The sequence below is a fragment of the Phaethon lepturus genome, unplaced genomic scaffold (assembly GCF_000687285.1).
Source record: "Phaethon lepturus isolate BGI_N335 unplaced genomic scaffold, ASM68728v1 scaffold21122, whole genome shotgun sequence".
In the NCBI taxonomy this organism is placed as follows: Eukaryota; Metazoa; Chordata; class Aves; order Phaethontiformes; family Phaethontidae; genus Phaethon; species Phaethon lepturus.
Genome location: NW_010522945.1, coordinates 55,825 through 76,890, shown reverse-complemented (window position 1 = coordinate 76,890; position 21,066 = coordinate 55,825). Strand labels below are relative to the sequence as shown.

At 42.0% G+C, this 21,066-nt stretch overlaps 1 protein-coding gene across 1 annotated transcript in view; it reads right to left on the bottom strand.

Annotated features, from left to right (window-relative positions):
* The window catches only part of NOTCH2 (notch 2), a gene marked incomplete at its 5' end in the record, with an annotated part of 75,165 nt that overhangs the window by 7,980 nt on the left and 46,119 nt on the right, over nt 1-21,066 (bottom strand). Inside the window, 15 exons of the mRNA XM_010281991.1 lie at nt 440-608; nt 1,069-1,165; nt 1,790-2,000; nt 2,592-2,734; nt 2,972-3,319; nt 4,203-4,732; nt 5,302-5,414; nt 7,413-7,658; nt 9,742-9,874; nt 10,708-10,892; nt 11,820-11,973; nt 14,518-14,719; nt 17,192-17,420; nt 20,244-20,396; nt 20,507-20,626. Coding sequence (XP_010280293.1) covers nt 440-608; nt 1,069-1,165; nt 1,790-2,000; nt 2,592-2,734; nt 2,972-3,319; nt 4,203-4,732; nt 5,302-5,414; nt 7,413-7,658; nt 9,742-9,874; nt 10,708-10,892; nt 11,820-11,973; nt 14,518-14,719; nt 17,192-17,420; nt 20,244-20,396; nt 20,507-20,626 — 3,033 coding nt within the window. The remainder of the gene's footprint in view (nt 1-439; nt 609-1,068; nt 1,166-1,789; nt 2,001-2,591; nt 2,735-2,971; nt 3,320-4,202; nt 4,733-5,301; nt 5,415-7,412; nt 7,659-9,741; nt 9,875-10,707; nt 10,893-11,819; nt 11,974-14,517; nt 14,720-17,191; nt 17,421-20,243; nt 20,397-20,506; nt 20,627-21,066) is intronic.

Below are 21,066 nucleotides of genomic sequence, written 5' to 3'. Positions count from 1 at the left end.
TTCCGACCAGGATAAAGTTCTTGGTCAGCTCTCTCCTCTCAGAACACAGGAATCCATTATTACCAGATGACCCACGCAGTCCCTTACCAAGTTACAAAGCCTTAGTGCTACACTTATAAGAAGCAGTAGACGCAGTAAGAATGCTCTCATCATTTGAGAATGAAAGAGAGCAAGTCTGTGTGGAAATCCTATAGCTGTAGTTCCTACAGGTGCTTGCTAAGTGAACTCCTTTTCTCCTGGTTACATGATATTCCATGTGCTACAGACCATGATCCCATCTCTCCAGCTTTCTTTTCTGGAGAGCACATGAGCTTTCCTTGAGTACCATAAAATTTCTGCTAGAGTTCCTGTATGCTCCATATAACTTTTAAACATTAGCAATCCCAGCCATTGGAGACAGGGGAGGTCGGTGGCTTGCTGGCAGAACAAGAGTACTGACCTGGCCCTCTGACATTGACATCCAGAACATCCACTTCTTGATCTGCCTGAGGTGGTGTAAGGGCTAGTGACGTGCTTCCACAGACATCTGCTGCCTCCAAGTGCTGCTGTGTCCACTGGCGCTGATCTATCTGCTCATCACCCTCCGGGAGCAATGCTTGATCCTCAGCCTGAGCACAGGAAATAAGCAGTTGCTTCAAAATGCTCATCAAGTGGCCAAAGACACTGAAAGTTCTCAAGGTTTTCTTAGTTTTTGGGGGGTTTTTTGTTTTGGTTTTGTTTTAAGCTAATGACAGTCTCCATTGACCTCTGCTTGGCATTCTCAGCTTTGACGCTCCCACCATATGTTATCAGGCCTGAACTGCAAGACATTATATCACCGTTAACCTTCTCTTCCCTTTTGATGGAGCCTGGGTAGGGAGGGGACACTGGAACAGAAGTGACGCGGTTTCTCTACTGGCCTGTGGTGGCAGTGTTAACATAAGGATTTGCTCCTCAGCTAGCATTAGTTATATATTACTAATCCCTAAGCAAAGGGAAGTTTTGAGCAAGGGGTATACTCTGTACCTTAATGCAGCTGTTTTCCTCACCAGCAGTTTCGGTTGATATTCAAGTCTTGGAGCTCCTTACCTTTGGTCTCTTTGGCTGAGGTCCACCGTCACCTGCCCAGTGTTCAGTTGGTCCAGAATCTGCCAGGTTACCCTCTGGTATCTGGACTGACAGATTTCTAACAAAGAAGGAGAACATGTCACTTTGCAGGTTGAGCAGGTGCTACTACTGCTACTTACACTAGCCTGCAGAGACCAAGGATGGGATGCTTGCAAGTTTGGTAGCTTGCAAACAGAGGGACCAAGAAATTAGAAATCTCAGGCAGTCAACAGTGGCATTAAATGCATTTACACCTGCAAATTTGGTTAATTCAGTGGAAAGCCAAAACTGCATAAGTGGGATTCTTCTTTTGAAACTTTCCATTATTTTAGTCATGTCTTTAACGCATTGAGCTAGATGTATTAAGAGTTCATTGTCACCTATCAACCTAAAAATGTCTCACCTATTCCAGGAGGAGAGTGTGCAAACAGTACCCAACCACTGAACTAAACAGAGTGTCAGAAAACCAAACATAACCAGATCAGATTCCTTACTAGCATTTTATAGATTACAGTTAATTAAAAGTTCTTCTGTCCAAAATAGATGTCTTAAAAATGTAGAGAAATAGCCTAAGAAGTTCTAACTTAAAAGACCGCTTTCTCTATGGATTTAAGTGCCTTTAATGAAAGATCTATACACCATGTACTCAAAATCCTCTAACACACTGATAAACATCCTGTCAGTGGCCTAAATGCAAACTTACTTCAGTCCAACAGCATCTTCCCCAACCGGCTCTCTACGTTTATGATTACTAGGATCCCTGCGCAGAATAAAGCCCTCTGGGAGCCACAGTGAACCATGTTTGCGCTTACGCTTCGCCATCATCACACCCAAGAGAAGGATTAAGAGGATGATCAAAGCTGCCACAGCAAGTAGGTAAAGCAACTGGGTCTTTGGTGGTAACAAGGGTTCACCTAAAAATTCCAGATAAAATACAATGAAATTAACAAAGTGGAGACAACGATCTTCAATATATATATTTGCTTTTCTCACTCAAGAGTCTTCCCTGCAGTGTATTGTCAGTACGAGGTTGCAGAAGAGCCTCAGACTGAGGGAGAGTGGAGCAGAAATCAAAGGGATTACATATTGCCAGAGGAGAAAACATTTGGTAGACTGAGGAATTGCCCCTGTCCTTTCCCTCCAATGGCACCTTTTTCATTGAATTCATGCCTTAGAGCACATGAATGGTTTTTAGTGCAGACGAGATCACTGTGGTGTGTGGCACACTGCTGCAGCACATGACAGATTACTGTTTCTACAGGTATGAAGATGACTAGGCTCCAAACTTAACTGCCCTGCCTTACTAACAGATGTTCCCTCACAGCAGAATAAGCATATTGCACGTAGATACTTCTATAACTGGGGAGAATAAGTTAGCTCCCAGAAACTACACTGAACAGTGAGACATATTAAGATGATGATCAACAATCTGAGCATGAATTTTGCAAGCCCAAGTTTGATGACTGCCTTTTTCCACAAGCAATTTTCCCTCTGCAGTTACTTACTTTGGACAGACACGAAAGGATAGGGCAACATGCCCTTGATGGCTTGAGCAGCTAAGAGAGCTGCAGCAGCTTCTGTGTTGTGAAAGCATTGCTCCGAATCCTCTGCACACTGACGGTTGTCAATCTCCAGGAACACCCTGGTGCTGCAGAGACACAGTAAGAGGGTCAGCGACAGAAACTTTTGCCAAAGCACTAGGTTAAACTGCAGCCTTTTAAGTTCATCTTTCCAACCCAGCACTGAATTTGGCAGTTCAAATAGCTTTACATTTCCCCATAAAAAAAAATGGCTACAGACCTAGAAGGTCCAGAATGCCCCAGACAAGTACAAGCAAGAGCTACCAGAATAACAAGACCAGAGGGACACACAGGCAGCCACTCACCCAATGACCTCTTGCTCTAGTTCTCTGTGCTTGCGAATGATCACAAGTGATCGCCGACTCCGTGCTGCCGATTTCTCCCCATAGTATGGGAATACCATGGGGTTTCCCTGTGAGTCCAGCTTGATTCTCAGATTGGTATGCAGGAGAGTTCCCAAAGTGCGCAAGAAGCTGCGAACATCACCCAGCAGCTCGTCAGGGGGCATCAAGACCACAATGATTAGGGTCCCTTCTGCCAGCTTCTCAGCTTTGTCACCAGCACAGTCCAGACCATCCCAGCCACACTCCTCACTATTACAGCCTTGGTCACAGCGGCCATCTGCGTAGTGATCTGCACAATATTTGTCATACCTAGAACAACAAAAGGGTTACAGGCAGCAAATGAGACATACACATTCTGTACAGTATATCCACAGTTTAGGGGCCAAGGCCTTACACTTTTCATAATCATTTGAGGTAAAATAACACTCATATTCATGATATAAGGAGAAGAAATATGACCCCAGGATAAGCTTTCAATCTGGCAGGGTGAACATATCAAGCACTGAACACCCCAAGAACATTGCTTCAATTCTGGTACCAGTGGAAGAGACCTGCTTATTCTTTTTACTAAGATAAAGCTTTAACACCTCCTGCCTCACCAAGGGAGAATCATCACAGCAGAGCTGTAGCATTTATCACAAGTAACTGAAGAGAAAGAAGTGCTGTGACAAACAACCTGGAACACACATTCAGAGGTAGCAAATACAGCAGGGATAAAAATACAGGTATCGTTCGTATGGAGTGAAATTCAGGACAGGAGGCTGTACTATTAAAATTTAGTACAAAGTGAAATGCCTCCCATTTACATTTCCACAGAAAGCAGGGCACATCCATCAAGCAGGTTAACACATTACCATTGCTCATGCTATCAAATGTCGTGGTTTAGCCCCAGCTGGCAACTAAGCATCACGCAGCCGCTCACTCACTCCCCCTCCCGCAGTGGGACGGGGCTGAAACCAGGACACAACTTAGCTCAAAGCATACAAATTCCAGAACTTCTTTCCAAAAATAGACAAAAAGTACACACAGCAGCAGAAACTCCTTGATGCCAAACTTTCAGCAAGAGCAAGAACCAGCAGCACAAACAACAGAAAAGATGGGAGCAGCAGGCATGAAGCATATCAACTACTGAAAGCGCTAGCAGGAGATATATTAGTGACACAGAGAAACCGTTCTCAGGATCAAGCCTTACTTGCAGATTTTGCTATTTTGCTGACATTCGAAGTTGTCAAACAGGCACTCGGGTGTGTTGCAGAATTCGTCACACTGTCCATTGAAAAGCATCCAGCAGCGCAGTGAAGAGGAGCAGTTGGCCCACGGATCTTCCATTGTCAGGGAGCAGTCGCCTCCATCCCACTGGCAGGCATGAGTGTTACAGTCTTCATCACAATAGCCATCTTTTGCTTTTTCTGCACACTGGGAATCCAAACATCCTCGGGGCTCTGGGCTGAAAGTTACAGGCAGTTCACACTGGCTGCCTTGGGTGTGAACAGGGCACTGACAATAATAGTAAGGAGGCTGAGAATGAGGGTGGCAGCTTCCACCATTCTGGCAGGGGGCACTGGCACAACCCGTGTTTGTCTGGCATTCCTCTCCCACAGACAGCTTGGGGCAATAGCACCTTGGACCAGAAGATGTCTGGATGCACTGCTCTCCCTTCTTGCATTTCACTTGTCCACAAGTACTGTGGCTGCTGAACTCACATTTTGCTCCAGAATAACCCTAGGGGGAAAAAAACCAAAAACCAAAAACCAAATCAACCAGGCTCACAAACTTATTCTTCAGTGGTCTGAGGGCTGGAGGCAAGGTGTCACGTGCAAACCCTTTATCCCCGTAATTCCTCTAGCCTCACTGCAGGAGCCATTATTTTCTGGATCCAGCCTCGGGGATAAACTAGGGACTTAGAAGGCTCCATTACATTTTGAAATGGACATAGAGGAGTCATGAACAAGGGGAATCTTGCAGTAAGCACAGAGAACACATGATAGCAAAAAAATTGTCGAAATGTAATGCTAGGTTTAAGACTGAAAAGCCAGCTATCCTGCCTCAACAACAGAATTATTTGAGGTAACAACAGGCAGCATCACTCTCCTAGGGCACCTGGAAGCCCTGGGTTTCTGAGCTAAGCAGATAAACTAAAGGATGTGGGTAAGGAGTATCCAAGGACACAGCTTTGCAAGTAGTACAGAAAAGACAATTTTCACCTACATTGGACCAGTGAAACTAATGAGACTGAGCCAGAGAACTCTACAGCTGAGGCAGGCAATCCAGTTTCAGGATACGGTGCTTACCGGAGGACATTGGCAGATGAACCCATCTGGCATATTGCTGGCAACAGCACAGGTACCTCCATTCTGACAAGGCTTCCGGGGACACACATCTATCACACTCTCACAGTGACGACCTGAGATGTAGACACACGGGGAGAAGAGAGCAGAGAAATGTGAGTGCACATCAAAAAGCCATCACAAAGCAAACCACTCCAATGAATATCCAATGAGTCAAACACTCCAGTGAGACCTTCCTCTGAGAACAGGGAAGGAACATCTCTTCAGATAACACATGCTCTCTACGTAGCTGCCTAAGTAGTGGTAGAGGAAGGCACAAACCCAGAATCCACAAGGTGTATTTGGAGACAGCCCACCCTGCCTGCCTTCTCAAGAATGCGTACAACCCAGAGCAAAGACAGAATTTGCTGCTGTCACCCCCAAGTTAGCCAAGCACAGAGGCTGAAGGTGCTGTACCACATCAATTTGGGGGGTCCTAAGACTTCTTTACTTTTTGGGAGACGCTCAATGAGTCCAAAGGCAAACCACACTCCAACCATGAATGAACCCCCCTCAGGACCAGATGTAACATCAGTGAATAGGAAAGCAAGCGGACTCCCCTCAGACTGATCAGCTAGACAGAGGTCTTACTGCACTGACTAGCATTTGCAGCAGCTCCCAGAGTCAAACTCTGACACCAGACTTTAAAAAGATGAGGATGACCTAAGCATGACTTGGACCCCCTAGGAAAACATTAATAGAAGTCTCCACACATGTGCAGCCAAGACTGACTGCTCACAGACAGGAGCAGACAAGGCAGGATGGCCCACGGAGTCTTGGCATCCTATCAGTCACAAACCACAGCAAAGCCACCCCGTCCCCTCCCAGGCAGAAGGGTCAATGTGGAATGCACAGAAGACGAACAGCCAGAGGAAGAAGCATGCTCCCCCTCTGTGCCCAACGTTTCCAGACAGATTTCATGTCTGAGACACAGCAGCTCTCTCTGCTCCTCCTAGAGTGCAGCAGGTCTGCACTCCCCATGCTGCAAGTTTCAGCAACCCTTCCATGAGAGCCAGAAGCAACAGGAGGCATAATTCATAAAAGCAAGCTTAACAGACAGGCTTAAATTTAAACCTGATGACCTGCACTGGTGTTCCACTAGCTAGCCTGGTTCCACTTCCCTCATATGTCACTCTTTTAGGAACTTCTTTTGTCAGCCTAGGTAGTGCATTCAAAAACTACTATATGAATTCTTCAAATATATGCCCTTGTGATTTCTCTCCATCTGACAATCACAAATTTAGTGAAAAATCGCAGCATCTTTAAATTTTAAGGGGGGGAAAAAAGAGTAAAAACTACTAGTAAAGCATGCAGAGAAGGTCAAGTGGTAAGCAGGGAAAGTGAAAGGTTTTAACAGAGGAGAACTGAATACATTAAGAAGTTAAACTGACATGGAAACTGGAAAGCTGAAAGTTAAGACACATCTGGAGACTATTAGCCCAAACTTAAGCCCAGTGGGAGGCAGAAAGCAGAATAGCAGCAATACTAACAAAGAAGAGCTCTAGAGAGAGTGAGACATAAGTTTGCACAGTGTGAAATTCTTGCAAAGTTGTGATTCAAAGTTGGATTGTGGAAGGATCACATCACTAAGCTAGGAATGTACAGTCTGTCTGTGCATAGAATATTCCATCCTGACCATATCACCAATATATGGAAGAAAGTGAGCGAGGAGCAGAAAAGGAGGCCAAAAGCTAATTACGGATACCATGACACTGATTTATAGAGAAAATTCATATGTTGCTTTGCAAAAGGAAAAGCTATGGAGAAGCTGACACGTGAAGAGTTACACGTCCGATATTAGACATGTGAAATAATGAAGGAGAGCAAAGTACCATGGGGGAAAAAAAAAAAAAATCCTGTCAGCCAAGTGTCTCAGGAGATTCCTTTTTCTGAGACAGCTCTGGAAGCCAAATTTCTTAGAAGGTTTAAAAGAAAGATTGGTTTAAAAACTGTGTAGGGAAACAATCAGATATTGTAAACGGAAGTGACTAGATAACATGACTGCCAGAAAGCGAAAGAATGACCATTTTTCAAGATATTAGCCTGAAATTGGAAGCATGTTTACGAGTACTCACCGGTAAAAGCACTACGACAGATGCATGTATAATCATTTATCAGCTGAACACAGTCCAGACTTCCACGAGGGTTACAAGGATTAGAGAGGCATTCATTGATATCCCCCTCGCATCGCTCGCCTGCGAAGCCTGGGAGACAAACACAGCTGTAGCCCCCGATCTGGTCAATGCACTGCCCTCCATTAAAGCAGCGGGGTACTCCTGAGTCTGAAACACAGTCATCAACGTTCTCCTCACAGAAACGGCCTGTCAAGACAGTAAAAGGTAACACTTTGAGAATACAGTGTCATGGCCTCATTTCCTGAAGTTTTAAGACCATGTCACATACAGTCCCAGATATAAACAGGTAAAGATTCCAGCCTAATACAATCCACACCCCATGCAGACAGACAGCCTCAGATCAGACCCAGGGAGCATGTGTTTTAGATCCAGGCTGTGCTCAATGGTAGGCCATACTGGTATTTAGCAGCTTTCATGCTTGACTTAATTTAAGGGCATAATTAAAAACACAAAAACAAAACAAAACCAAAAAAGATGCACTCCATTTAGCCCTGTGACTGAACATAGCCAGAGCGCCCTGCGCTGCCCTTGCAAGGCTGTGAGCTTCCCACCATTCATTTAACTTGGTGGTAACCCTGAAACTTGGCAAAGAGCATTTGTAGCGACATTATTAAAACCAGCAACATCAAACCAACAGAAAAGCAACTGTGATAAAACACATATGCCTGGCCAGCACGCCATTCCTGCAGCTTGACTCCTGGGGACCTACAGTAAACTCTCAACACCCGCTAGGGATGGCAGTTTCTCCCTCTCCCTCTGCAGTTCCCTTTCAAGAGACAATGTCTGGTACTGGTTCTGCCTTCACTGCACAGTGTACAGATAAAAGGGGACAGGGAGGGTAAGCTGAGCAAGGAGTTTTGTCCATTAGTACAGTTGATTCATCTAGAACAAGTAAAGCCATTCACCTAAAAATGGAGGATGCTTACACTGGCATCAGTATTCATTTCAAACTGGGTCAGAGATAAAAGCTAAGTCTTGATATTGTCAGTAATTATATCAATCTTTTCTAATTCTTTTCATTTAAAAAAAATAATTTGTCACATCCAAAAAGTAATTCATCTCAACAAATAAAAGATGGAAGAATTAAAAGCAATACTTTCATAACCTCTCAAAGGAGGCTGGGTGCTTTAGTACAACATAGAAATTCTAGCAACGCAGAAACTGGTACATAAATACACACTTTGATGTACCTACATACGAAGCAACTTTTTTTTTTTATAAATTGGGAGGACCAAATTAAGAACAATGAAGAATTGCTAACACAATGATTGACAATGAAATAAACACTTATCCAGACTGGGGAGATGTGCTGACAGCCACATTAAAGTGAATGAACTGGTAATGTGCATGGGTAGAAGGCAAATATATTAGATTATTTTATAGTTTTACTTAGATTTACTTTACGAACCAAGAATTTAGTTCTATCTGACACACATCTGGAGATTTTGCCTACATCGAGATGACACAGTTCAGAAAGAAAAAGTAAGTTCAGAGGAATGTAAAAAATCTTTAATTGTCTTGAGAAATAAACGTAAGAAAAAAAGTCAAGTGAGAAAGCATTCACTGATGGGTTAAAATGTGTAATCCTGAACATTTTTGAAGGCGGAAGTCAGCGCCATCAGGTCAGATATAACAGGGAAATAGAAGGTTAGGTTTCAAGAAACATGACCTTAAACAGGCTGTGGAATCATACTTGCTGAAAACCAACATTATGTAACTGTGGACTTTTATTTTTTTAAAAAAAGAGCTTTTAATAAAAGAGCCTAAATTTGGTGAAATAGTTCAAGTTAGCCTAGAGGCACTGAACTTCTTTTCCACAAAAGACTCCAGGACAGAGGACAATGCAGGGCCAAACTTAAACAAGTGAAGGACACTGGAAATTATGCAAGAACTAAGCAAGTTCTCTGTACATTTCGTATCATTGTAGCATAAAAGAAACCTTGGATTTACTGTATCAAAACAGACAGGGTTTGGGAGAGATCTTAACGGTAATCTAGTCCATCCCCGTTGCCAAAGACAGATCATACATTCCCCAAAGGACATTGTCATGACCTATTCCTTTAAAAGAAAAAAGAAATAATAAAAAAAAAGGAATAAAAAAGCAGCTTTTATTTTTAAAGAGAAAATATGTATCTCAAGGGATTCAGTGCACTTTGGGAACATTCTTCAAAGAAAATAATGCATTCCCTTTAGACTCTGCGTCATGAAATCAGCAGTCAGAAAGGAAAATTCACTCTTGTAACATTCACTTAATTGCTGAGCTTCATACCCCGAGTTCCTGGTGGACAGGAGCACTTGAAGTGATTGACGAGGTCTATACATGTTCCTCCATTCTGGCAGGGCTGAAACTGGCACTCATCCACTTCATATTCGCAGTTGACACCCTGGTATCCAGACACACACTGCCAGTATAAAAATAAGTGTGAATAATCTTCTCCTAACAGATACACTAGTAGACATCTGAGAAGGGCTAACACAGACAAAACAAACCCTCAGTGGGACAGATTATGGCTGCCTTTGTAGCTATACAACTGCAAGTGATTTCAAGGGCTGCACAGCCAGCCATCTTAAGCACACAACTTGACCATGTGACTGCTCAACAGCACACTGCATGTTTGAATTTGAGTGACTGTATTCCTGCAAAATATAGCCATCAAATCCTGACACCCTTTAGCATTGAGACTGACTTAGCAGTTTTGACTTTACGTTTACATGAAGCTCATCCTTTCCTTCTGGGCATGAACTTCCAAGGTGTTCTACCATTCTGAAAAGCTTAGGAAGATTGATACACCATAATCTCATGGTCTACGCTGCTCTCTGGATCAGCTGTAGGAAACAGAAAGCAGCTCCCACCCTAAGAGGCAAGGGATACTTTGCCCATCCAAAGGGAGAATACAACATTCCTTTAATGCATTCTACATATATTTTAATACAAACCATGCCTCCGGCAAAAAAAATCTTTCAAGATAAGAAGTCCGTCTCCAAAGAGGCAAGGAGTTCAAACGCCCATCAATCACAACTCCTCACAATCACACCTCTAATTCAGTCTTAAAAGCCTCTCAGCAGCACTGCTTCTGCCACAGCTAAATTAAAAATTCTTTCCAGGTGCAAGTTTCTTTTATCCCCTCTTTGAAGTTATTCTACCACTTGCATGTGTTTCTGATTTCTTTTGATTCCTTTGCATTACAATGCTCTAAATATTTAGACCTCTTCCTACTAAACCAACATGCATTACCTCGCATTGGTATCCACCCAGGTGGTCCCGGCAGGTAGCACCGTTCTGGCAGGGGCTGGAGTCACACTCATCCAGCTGCACCTCGCAGTAACTGCCAGTGTAACCCACCTGGCACTGACAGTGGTGCGTGTTTCCAACATTGAAGCAATGACCAGAGTGCTGGCACAACTGGTCCACTGTGACTCCTGAAACAAAGTTAAATAAAGTGAGCAAACACATGAAAACACACGAGTGTTGGTAGCTCAGCCAGGAATGCATATGGCTAGACCCAGCGAACTGAAAACTTGAAACTGAAAAATTGAAGAGTTACTCTTTTAAATTATAGTGAGTCAGAATCTAGACTGGCTTCTGAATGGAGTCACTGCTCTGTCCCCTTTGGATCATCAGCATCAACACTGGCACAAAGTATTTGTATTGTTGTATTATTTTACCACTGGCTGGTGAATATACATCTGTGAATTGATACTGTTGCAATATAAAGGTTCAACATTTGTACCTAGAAAGTCTGAAAAAGGTATTGGAGCTTGACAGCCTTCTCCTTCCACAGTGAATCTGTTTGTCTGGATTTCCTGGACTGAAAATGGCATGACACTGTCCATCAGCATGGGCTACAACCCACGTTCCAGGAAGAAATTAACTTAAACCCCACATCTTTTACATGTACATCATCCGAAGCAGGAAATTACTACTTTGGAGGGCCATGGTATTACCTGTATAGCTGAATTTCACACTTAGTAGCTAGTATTCTTCACAGAAATACTTACAAAGATCATGAGTTACAAGATGCCTTTCTTGTACAAGGACAACATGTCTTAAACCTGGCCTGCCTGGGATTTAGCAGAAAGGCATAAACGGCCAATGAATTTTCCAAAAAGGCAGTCCACGTAAAACAGTATTATCAAAACCTTGAGACTTCATAAAATATTCAATTCTCCCAAATACAGTCTTGCAGAATCTTTTAGCTTAGAAGTGACCACGATCGACCATCTAGAGGCAAAGCTCTCTGGGATTTCCAATGCACGCTGTGTTCACAGGCGTGTGGCGAAAGGCAGTGCAGATCAACGATGCATGGGGAAACGTTTTCAGTTAAAGCACAGAGGATGCTTATTTACCCCTTTGTGAAGCTGCCACTTGACACGAGACATCGGGCACGTCGCAGTAAGCACCAGTCCAGCCAGATGGACAGACGCAGCGAGTCTGGGCTCCATTCTGGACACACGTGCCTTTATTCTTACAGGGAGACTTGCTGCACAGATCCATAAGTGCCTGGGGAGAAAAAAACCCACACAACGTGATATATGGCAAGCGCAGTGGGAAACACTACTCAGAGTACAAGTTAAAGCAGCAAAGGAAGGAAGCTCTGCAAAACTGGTTCCATGTGGCCCTGGAAAGAAAGGGACAGTACTTCCCAAGTCTAAACCAGGTGCTTCACTGACAAGGGCTCATACACCCAGGAGAGCGGAAACGTACAAAGAAATAAACCCCAGATGGCAGCATCATTTCAAGAGTAAGCTGATCCTCACACCTTGCTATGCAGAGGGATCTCTGGCTGGCTGGGTTTGAGAAAATTCAGTTTTATCTCAGACTAGGCTTCTGGTTCCACATTAGTTGGAGGCTTCTAGCTACCAAGAGTAACAGGTACCCTTTCTTCTCCCAAACTACCCCCACCTTCACTGCTTTTTGAGGATGAGACGTGTTCCACATTTCGATCTTCGCTTTTCCTTTTTGTTGTTAGCTCACCATAGCTGCATTTGGCCCCATTTGCTCTAGTATGGTCTCTCTGAGTTCTCCTGAGATTCAGCTGAAACGCCACAACTGTTTTATGAACTGAAGATGGACCAAAGTATACTGCTTTTCTTGATTCCTTATATAAAACACAGTTCCAAACAAAGAGACTAAAACTCAGTAAATTATCATATGAAAGTGGAGTGAGGACCCAAAATAACTCTCTCTGACCTAATATAAACCAGCCACTAACCATCATTTCCTTTTTGAGCACTTAAGTCTTCAAAGCTATTTGATTGATTTCAAGCTGACTTGAGGGAACGATGAGGTTTTTAAAGCAAGTAGTACTGAATTTTGGCTGTAAAATGCAATTTCAATTGCAGAAAGTTCTGCTTTTCAGATGCAAACTGTCTCCTCACAACGATTAAAGTACAAAAATCTGTGCTTTCACAGGCAACCAAAAAGAAACTTGGAATTAAGTTTTATCACATGTAGTTGAGCGTGAAGAAGAAAAACACCAAGCCTCTTGCTTCTGCATTTGTAATGAGTAGCTGACTGTTTTACATGCAAATTCTATAACTTATGAATCATTGTCTGATTTTGTGCTGCTTATTTAGCTTTGCTAATTAGGTCAAGCCAATTTACCACTAAGACAAGAACGACACTGTAGTTGTAATCTATAAATCTCTCCAATACAGCTTTCAGTAGTACTTATAAATTTAGAAAGTTCTGATTCCTTGTGTAAAATGAGTAATATATTATGTTCGGAGAAGCTTGATCATAAAGCAGACTTTCTGAGAATCCACACTTAATTTGTGGACAGGAACATTAATCCTTTTCTCAAGTAAAAACAAAGCAAACATAACAGAAGAGGAACTACTGAACTTCACAGTACTTTACGATCACTCTCAATGCTAATTCTCCCAACGAGGTTTAAGCGGTGTGCCCAGAATGCATAATTAGGGTAGCAGAGGGGTTGCTTTTTTATATCACTTCATTACTTTGCATTCACTTCCTCCATTAGCCATACCTAGAAGCAGACCTGACAATTTAATGTCTAGCAACATACTTCTGGAAAAGCACCTCCCCCACTGCCACTAAAATGCTGCTTCTAACACCCGGTGCTTTACAAAGACACATTGGCATGAAAGACAGTTGCAAAATTCTTACAAAAGCGGAGTGGTTTCCAGTAGTTGAAGAAATTCAGATATATTTTTTTTTTAAATGGCAGCACTCAGACTGCTTATGAAAGAAGCCAATATAGTGTTTACTGTTCCAAAGCTAGAAGTAGTCTCAAATCATTCTTGCTGTTTTGAGAAGCATAGAATAAAGAGAAAAAAGCCTCTGATTTGAAAAATTAAATCAGTGTTCTGTTTCCACTGCGGTATGTCAAGTTTAAAGTTTTTAATAGGTACTAGTCAGTCATTTACAGTACGGGTTTGCAGCTCCTATGCTCAGCTATGGAAGATTGCAAATTGCCTGAACTTAAGTCTGCAAGTAAGGCTAGAGCTTTTTATTGAGGTTGTGAATAGGACAATCACATCAGTTACTGTCCCCAAACATTTTCTGGCTTCTTATGGGAAAAAAAAATCTCTAATCAGCCTGGAATAACTACACCTCCCCGTAAAAAATAAACCAGTTAAATCAAGGTCCTGCTAATCAGGCTGATATTCTGCTTTTTGTTTTGTGTGTGTTTGGCAGTGTTTTTAATACAGGACTCTGCCTTCAATCAGGACAGCTTTATGCTTCAAACAAAATGCAGCCATTTTCAAAGCTAACAGCTGTTTTTCATTTAAGAAAACTAATCTAGAAAGTTCCAATGACACCTGTCTTCATAAATAACCAAGCATTTTTCTCCTCCTTACAGACAGACATTCTTGATTTCCAGAGTTTTGAACAAGGGCACCTGCTCTGTCAGACTGGACTTATTTTTCCTGGGGCTAACAGGCCAACCAGCTCTTACCAGAACTGAAGGAACAAGCGCTCTGCCACGTTTGGTACCTCACATCTGACTCTATCACTTCTGCTGCTGGAGAGTTCAAACATCGGTGCCCTGTGCAAAACTGGCACGAAAACGTCACCCACCTGACAGTTCTTCCCAGTATAACCCAGAGGACATATACATCGGTATGTGCCTAGGCTGTCTACGCAAGAGCCTTTGTTCAAGCAAGGATGTGAATTGCACTCATTAATTTCCACGAGGCAGAAGGGTCCTGTAAACCCCACCAGACACTGACAAGTGAAGGAATTGATCCCATCCACACAAGTGCCTCCATTGAAACAGGAGCTGCAAGAGAGTGAGAACAAAGGTAAGCTGAGACAAAATGCAATTAGCTCACAGCCAAAACAGCACATAAACACTACTGAAATGAGAGAGAACACCAGATTATGGGATCACCTGACCACTGCTAAGTTCCTGCTAAAGAAGCATAAACCAGATAACAGCAATTCAAGGGGACTCCAGCTCGCTGTCTTTTACCTTGGCAGGCAAAGAAAGTAAAGCAGCGCTGCAGTGAGTCATTAGTGATGAAGTTAACTTATTTAATGAAATCTTCCCAGCTTCAATGTGACCACAAACAGTACTGTACCAGGCAGGCATGGGGTTTGCTCAAACTGATAAAAATTTTATACAAATTTTACTACAAACTACAATTGTATTACAAATTATGAGAAACAAAACAATTTGCCTTTTTTAAAAAAGAACAACAACTTCAAAGGAGTCACAGGTATGTTTTCTCAAGGAAAAAGCTGGTATACCATGCAAAACACAGGCATGTTCTTCACTGAAATTATGTGAAAGTATTGGTATTGCTAAATCCCTTCCTCATCTTCTCATGAGAACCTTAAGTCCTTGATTTGTAAAACTACTCATACAGGCCCTGGCAGAATTCAGATCAAAGGAATTACACACACACTCCCCCCCACCCCCCCCGCCAATCTTCTGATCCTACAAAATTCTGCCAGATTAGGTGTCCTACGGAGAAGTGACTGGGAAAGTTAGAAGAAGTCTAACTAATGGAAAATTAATTCCTTTTCCCTTCTAAAGAAATGCTTGCCAGGAAACTCCTGCTCCTCCGAAAATAACCCTAGATCAGACTTAAGATAATCAGTTTGACAAAGTACACAACCCAAATTCACGCTTGTTATCTATCCTGTGTGCTGTCAAAAGGTACTTGCATGAGAGAAGCCACTGACTCACCTTCTTGAACTTCCAGTGCAAGTTTTAAGTACCTAAATTACGACTGTGATTACAGTAGAGGTGTCAACATTAACCTATTTATCAGAGATGTTCCTCTGCCTTGTGACCTGAATTCTGTTCTACAAGGAGCAAAAACTGCTGTTCACATTCATGGCAAAACAAGGAAGAAAAGACAGAGGAACTGTTAATCACTTGATGTGTTCCACTGAAATCAGGAACCTATCTCCAAAAGAAGATGGCACTCTCTCACAGGCGGCTTCTCACATGAGACACGGAAGAATTATTTGAACCTAATTCAAATTAGCCAACCATCATGGTGCTCTTAAGTATGGCTCTGTAAATTTTGCTTGAGAAGGTGTGACTGGTTTAGCTTGGCAGAGCATTGAAAATTGCTACAACCTTCATTCATACCTGCCAGACTGGTTTCTGTCCTGACTGATAATGAAAACAAAAACAGGATGAACCTCAAGGAAGAACCAGGCATTCTGCTAAAACACTCAACATACTTCACTTGATTAAACAACTGTTGGGCAAATTAAACACACCCTCAGTGACACAATCCTGTTCTTAAGCAAAAGATGTTAAAATACTTCCTCCCCCACAAATGCAATTTTATAAAAGATAAGATTTTTTTCTTTGTGCGCAGAAAATGCATGACAATAGCATGAGCTTTGCATTTAGGCGCCTCGTTTGTTTCTGGTAACTAGACTGGAACAGATTACTACTTAATTTTTTTTTTAAACCATTTCAAGCTTTATTAGAAATTATTTCCATTTGAGAATCTAAAGTTACTTACATCAATCCTAACAAAGCTTAAAATAAATATGCAGGCAGATGATGGATACACAGGGTTAAGTCTCAAAGAGTTTTTAAAACTACCAAGTGAACCATTTACATAAGGGCCAGCTTTTGAGCATTTTAACTCAGTTCCACACCTCCCCCTTAGGATGACCTCAGGTTTTATCTCAACGCTGCTAACCCACAACCAATTTGTGGGCATTAAAAGATCTCGGATTATTAAACCTTTCCAGAACAGAATCTGTGGCTTTAGTGTTCCTTCTGCTTGCTGCTTCGTATTATTTGCGGTCAATAACTCAACTCAGGGCTAATTTAATTTTCCTGCCTTTCTGAGAGTTGGCCATCACTTCCATTTTTGCAGCTTTTGTATTTCTCAACACAGTAATGGTTCATAACCAATCAGTTGTTTCCTCTCCTTTATATGATAATGGTCTTATAAAAATATAATTTTTTTTGTTTTAATAAGCTAGCATCTGTTACTGTCTTAATGTTTGTTAATCACTGTTGTATTGTTCCTACAATGGAACTTTCTAACTCGTTGTGCAAACAGAAGACCACCTTTGACAGGCAGCTGTCTTTCAGCTGGTATCCTGCACAAGGTAAGCAAGTTTTCCTTGCATGAATCACAAAGTATGTCTCAGTGACAAAAGGCAGGGAAACAGATCCTCATCGTTAAAAACCGCTTCTGAGCGGGACTGACTTCAAGCCATGAGCACACGCAGCGTGGCTCCTTTGTGCAGCAGCACAGTGAAGTTATCTCACCTCTCAGTGCACTCATCAATGTTGTTCTCGCAGTTGGTTCCCTCAAACCCAGGCTGACACTTGCACGTGTAGCTGTTGACATAGTGGGTGCACGTGCCTCCATTCCTGCACGGTTCACTCAGACATTCATTGGTATCTGTTTGACATTTATCTCCATGAAAACCAGGTAGGCAGATACAAGTGAAAGAGTTTATTCCATCCACACATGAAGCTCCATTTTGGCAGGGGTCTAAAATAGAAGCATTACAGTAAGTGTTAAAACAGGTAACAGCCAAAGGCCAGGCCTAGAATAGTAGCTTTTAGGAAAAAAGGTATCACACAGCCCAAAGTGTGACAGACTACTGACAAGTTTTTCTAAGTCACTTTATGGAAGAGATAATTGCAAAGCATTATCAATGACGAATTCACAAGAAGGTGTTGACCAAGACCAAGCTTCAGGGCCTAAAGGTTTCTCTGCTGGGATTTGTTCAACCAAAACCAACAAAACCAGGCCCAGAGTCTCTTGGTTTAAAATTCAGACTCTGCTTTTTTGACAAACGCCTACCGATAAAGACACTGCAAACAGCACAGCAACTGTTTCTTCTTCGTTACCAAGTCTTATTCATAAAAGAACTCAGACCGTTCTCTCTTTTCCAGTCACCACTCAACACACTAGAGAACTTGGATGCTTAAAATTAAGCATGAAAGCAGTCCAGTCAAATCAAATGTGGATGTGTATATTAGTACATATATATGAACACTTATGAATTACTGAGCACTTAGCATTTTTCCCAGCATCAAAGGCTGACTGAAGGTTGGCAGAAAAGCTCACAAATTCATAAACCACCTTGGATTCTCCTCACCGCTACATTTCTTGACATATTCTTTATCCCTATCATAGTCTTGCTACTTGTGTATTCCAAACAAGAATCCAATACTCCACTGTGTATTGTGTTTTTTGGTCTAAGACACCCCCTACTACTGTATTCTTTCTACTTCCACAAGTACCAGTCTGCCTGAAAGATCTCTGTCATTCAGGAGTTTCTTCCTGCTTTGCTCTTTCCACTTGTGGATTTAAGACCCACATTTCCTCTGTTGGATACTGCCTCTGAAGCCAGACTCCTTTTCTGCTCTGCATTCCCTAGACCAAAAGCCTATGTATATGAAGGCAGGGAGGGAAACTGGGAGCGGGGAGGAAAAGGGGAGACAGGAAGGGTGATGAGAAAAAGATTACAGAGCAGGTTTTTTTGTTCTATGACTATCTTTAAGTGCTACTAAAATACAAACTTGAAAATGCAAATAGACCACCAAAATGCACAGTTCAATATAAGTACAAGATCGTTCTGTTCACGGGTAAATGAAGAGAACAGATGTGAAAGGTAATTAAAGCTCATTTATTGACTGAGAAATATGCTCACATGATAAAAATTTGTGATGAGACACACCTGCATCCATTTAAAGGCCCATCTGACTACTGCAGAGAAAAAGCACAAAGTGAGACCCCCGGCAGCTATAAAATGTTGTGTCTATGGCAGCCAGCCACTTATGGCTGAAGCCAAAAGCTGCGCATTAATTTTCTGTGCCGCACATGTACTGACAGAAAAAGGAGACTCGAGTATCAACTTTTCAATAAGTTCTTGCTGTTGGAGGGTTTGTTTGCTTCATAGATTAAAGACATTTGGCTCAAGCCATGGAAGGTTTTTGTTATGCTAAATGAAATCAGCTGTAAAAGTAATTTGAAATTCTTCTTCAACCTCATGGGTGTGCTGCCTAACAGACAACACAGGATGAATCTCACAGCTCTCAGAACACTTAGGAATAGAGAGAGATTTCCCAGCTGTTTAAGAAAGTTCTTTTAAAGAACACTTTAAAAATGTTTTTATCTTCAGACACCCATATAAAAACTAACAGGACAAGCAATAGTTTTGTTGGCTTCAGTAAACAAAGCTCTGGGTCAATGCACCGTGCCATTTTTTGTACTGTACATGTTTGCTCAGAAAGAGGCAATCAAAAGCTCAGGCTGAGCCAGACATCTTAGAAGTTCTTTCAGCAGTGCTGCTTTGAGGTCTCCCACAGTAACTTTTGCTAATAGACTTGTTTGGATCTTCTCTACAGCAATCACAAATTTAATTTTTTTTTCAGTGCAAAACACAACTCTCTACATTCATACCTAAAGTCTTAAAGACTTTGGTTTGGTTTTAAGCTATTCTAATAAAAAATAGAAGTTTGGTTTTTTTGACTTTTTTTTAAAGAGCCAGCCAATTAAATAATTACAACATTGTGAACTCCTCCAAGGTTTGATAAACCACTTTTCAAATAGTAACAGATGAACTTTTAAACACATGACACTTCTCAGGAGACTCTGATTTTATCTGATGATGATACAGAATATGCCCCGCAAGAAAAAGAAGTTAGTATGTACTTGGTTTCCCTTGTAAACAGCAGTGTCAAGGGCATGAAATCAACATTTGCCTTCTTGTAATTTAAACAATTTCAGTACTCATCAGTGTATGAGCTATCCTCCTGTAACTGATACCTATATTCTGGAACAGAAGGCCTTCCTGCTGCTGAAGTTGCTTTCAAATATGGATTAACTGGAACAGCAACAGGACCCGCTCTTGCTGGAGTATTAATGTCAGACAGAGGCATTTCAGGAAAGACTGCTATACCCCAGATTCCCACCACACCTCAGTCAAGCTTAATGTTGAAATACAGGTAAGCCCTGCAGTGTTACTTTAACTCAGTGTATTAAAATTTCAGGCAAATATAATTCTTCATTTAACAGTGCTGCTCATTAAAGTATGTAAACTCTAAGGACCTTTTTGAGTTAAGAATCTGGGAACAACGCCTGCTATCAGTTAGAACACTGTAGTCCATTTCTAGCAGCTGAACATGATGGATTATGACTGCCTCAAACATGCAAGTCTTAAAAAGCTGAGGTTTGTTTTTTTTTTCTTTTTGGTAAGAGATTATAAAAGAACTTTCAGTATCTGTCAAATAGCAGTCATCAACAGCACAGCAAAATTGTTTTTAGGAAAAACTGGAAAACACAGAACAATGTGCTGATACTCACTTGAAAGGCAGTCATCAATGTTACTGTCACAGTCTCCTCCAGTGAAGCCTGGCCGACATTCACACAGGTAACTGCCTTGAATATTATGGCACAGAGCATGATTTTTGCAGGGCTTGGACAGACATTCATCAATATCCACTGTACATCTCTCCCCTGAAACATGGAGAGTCCAGAAGTAAGATCCCTCACAAGGCAATGGTCAAAAGGCTCAATGCCAATACTGCTCAGCACTGAAAGTACAGTATGCTCCCCACCCTCATTACCTTCCCAGCCAGGGGCACACTGGCAGGTGTAGCCTTCAGAGTCAGGAGATTCTTGGCAAATTCCCGAGTTCTCACAAGGATCAGGTGAACAAGGAGCAACCACCACCTGGCAGTTCACACCTGGAGAGCAGAAGGGGAAAAACCAGGAGAGTATGCTGCTAAGAACTTGGTGCTTCTTGGAAGAATGAAAAAAGAGGTTTTAACTTGCATGATTATCCTACACAGCAGTGGACAGCACCTCTGTATTTGAAAAATCTCAGCAGGTGGGAAAGGAGATCAGAGCAGTCCTCATGGGCTCAGTGGGTACAAGCAGACAGCAGCCATGGTAATTCTGAGTTTAATGCCCCTCCAATTCCCAGGACATTTATATATCTCAACCTAACTTTCTTACAAAGAAAATTAAGCTGAGCTGCCACTAGGACATTTCTTAATGAGTCCAAACAAGGCTTAGATATGGGCTTACTAAGTATTCTACTACTGTACCATGTCTACATGAACTGACTGTAATTTAACTTCATAAAACCATGGCATTTCCCCTCCTGATTCCTTTTTCCTTGAAG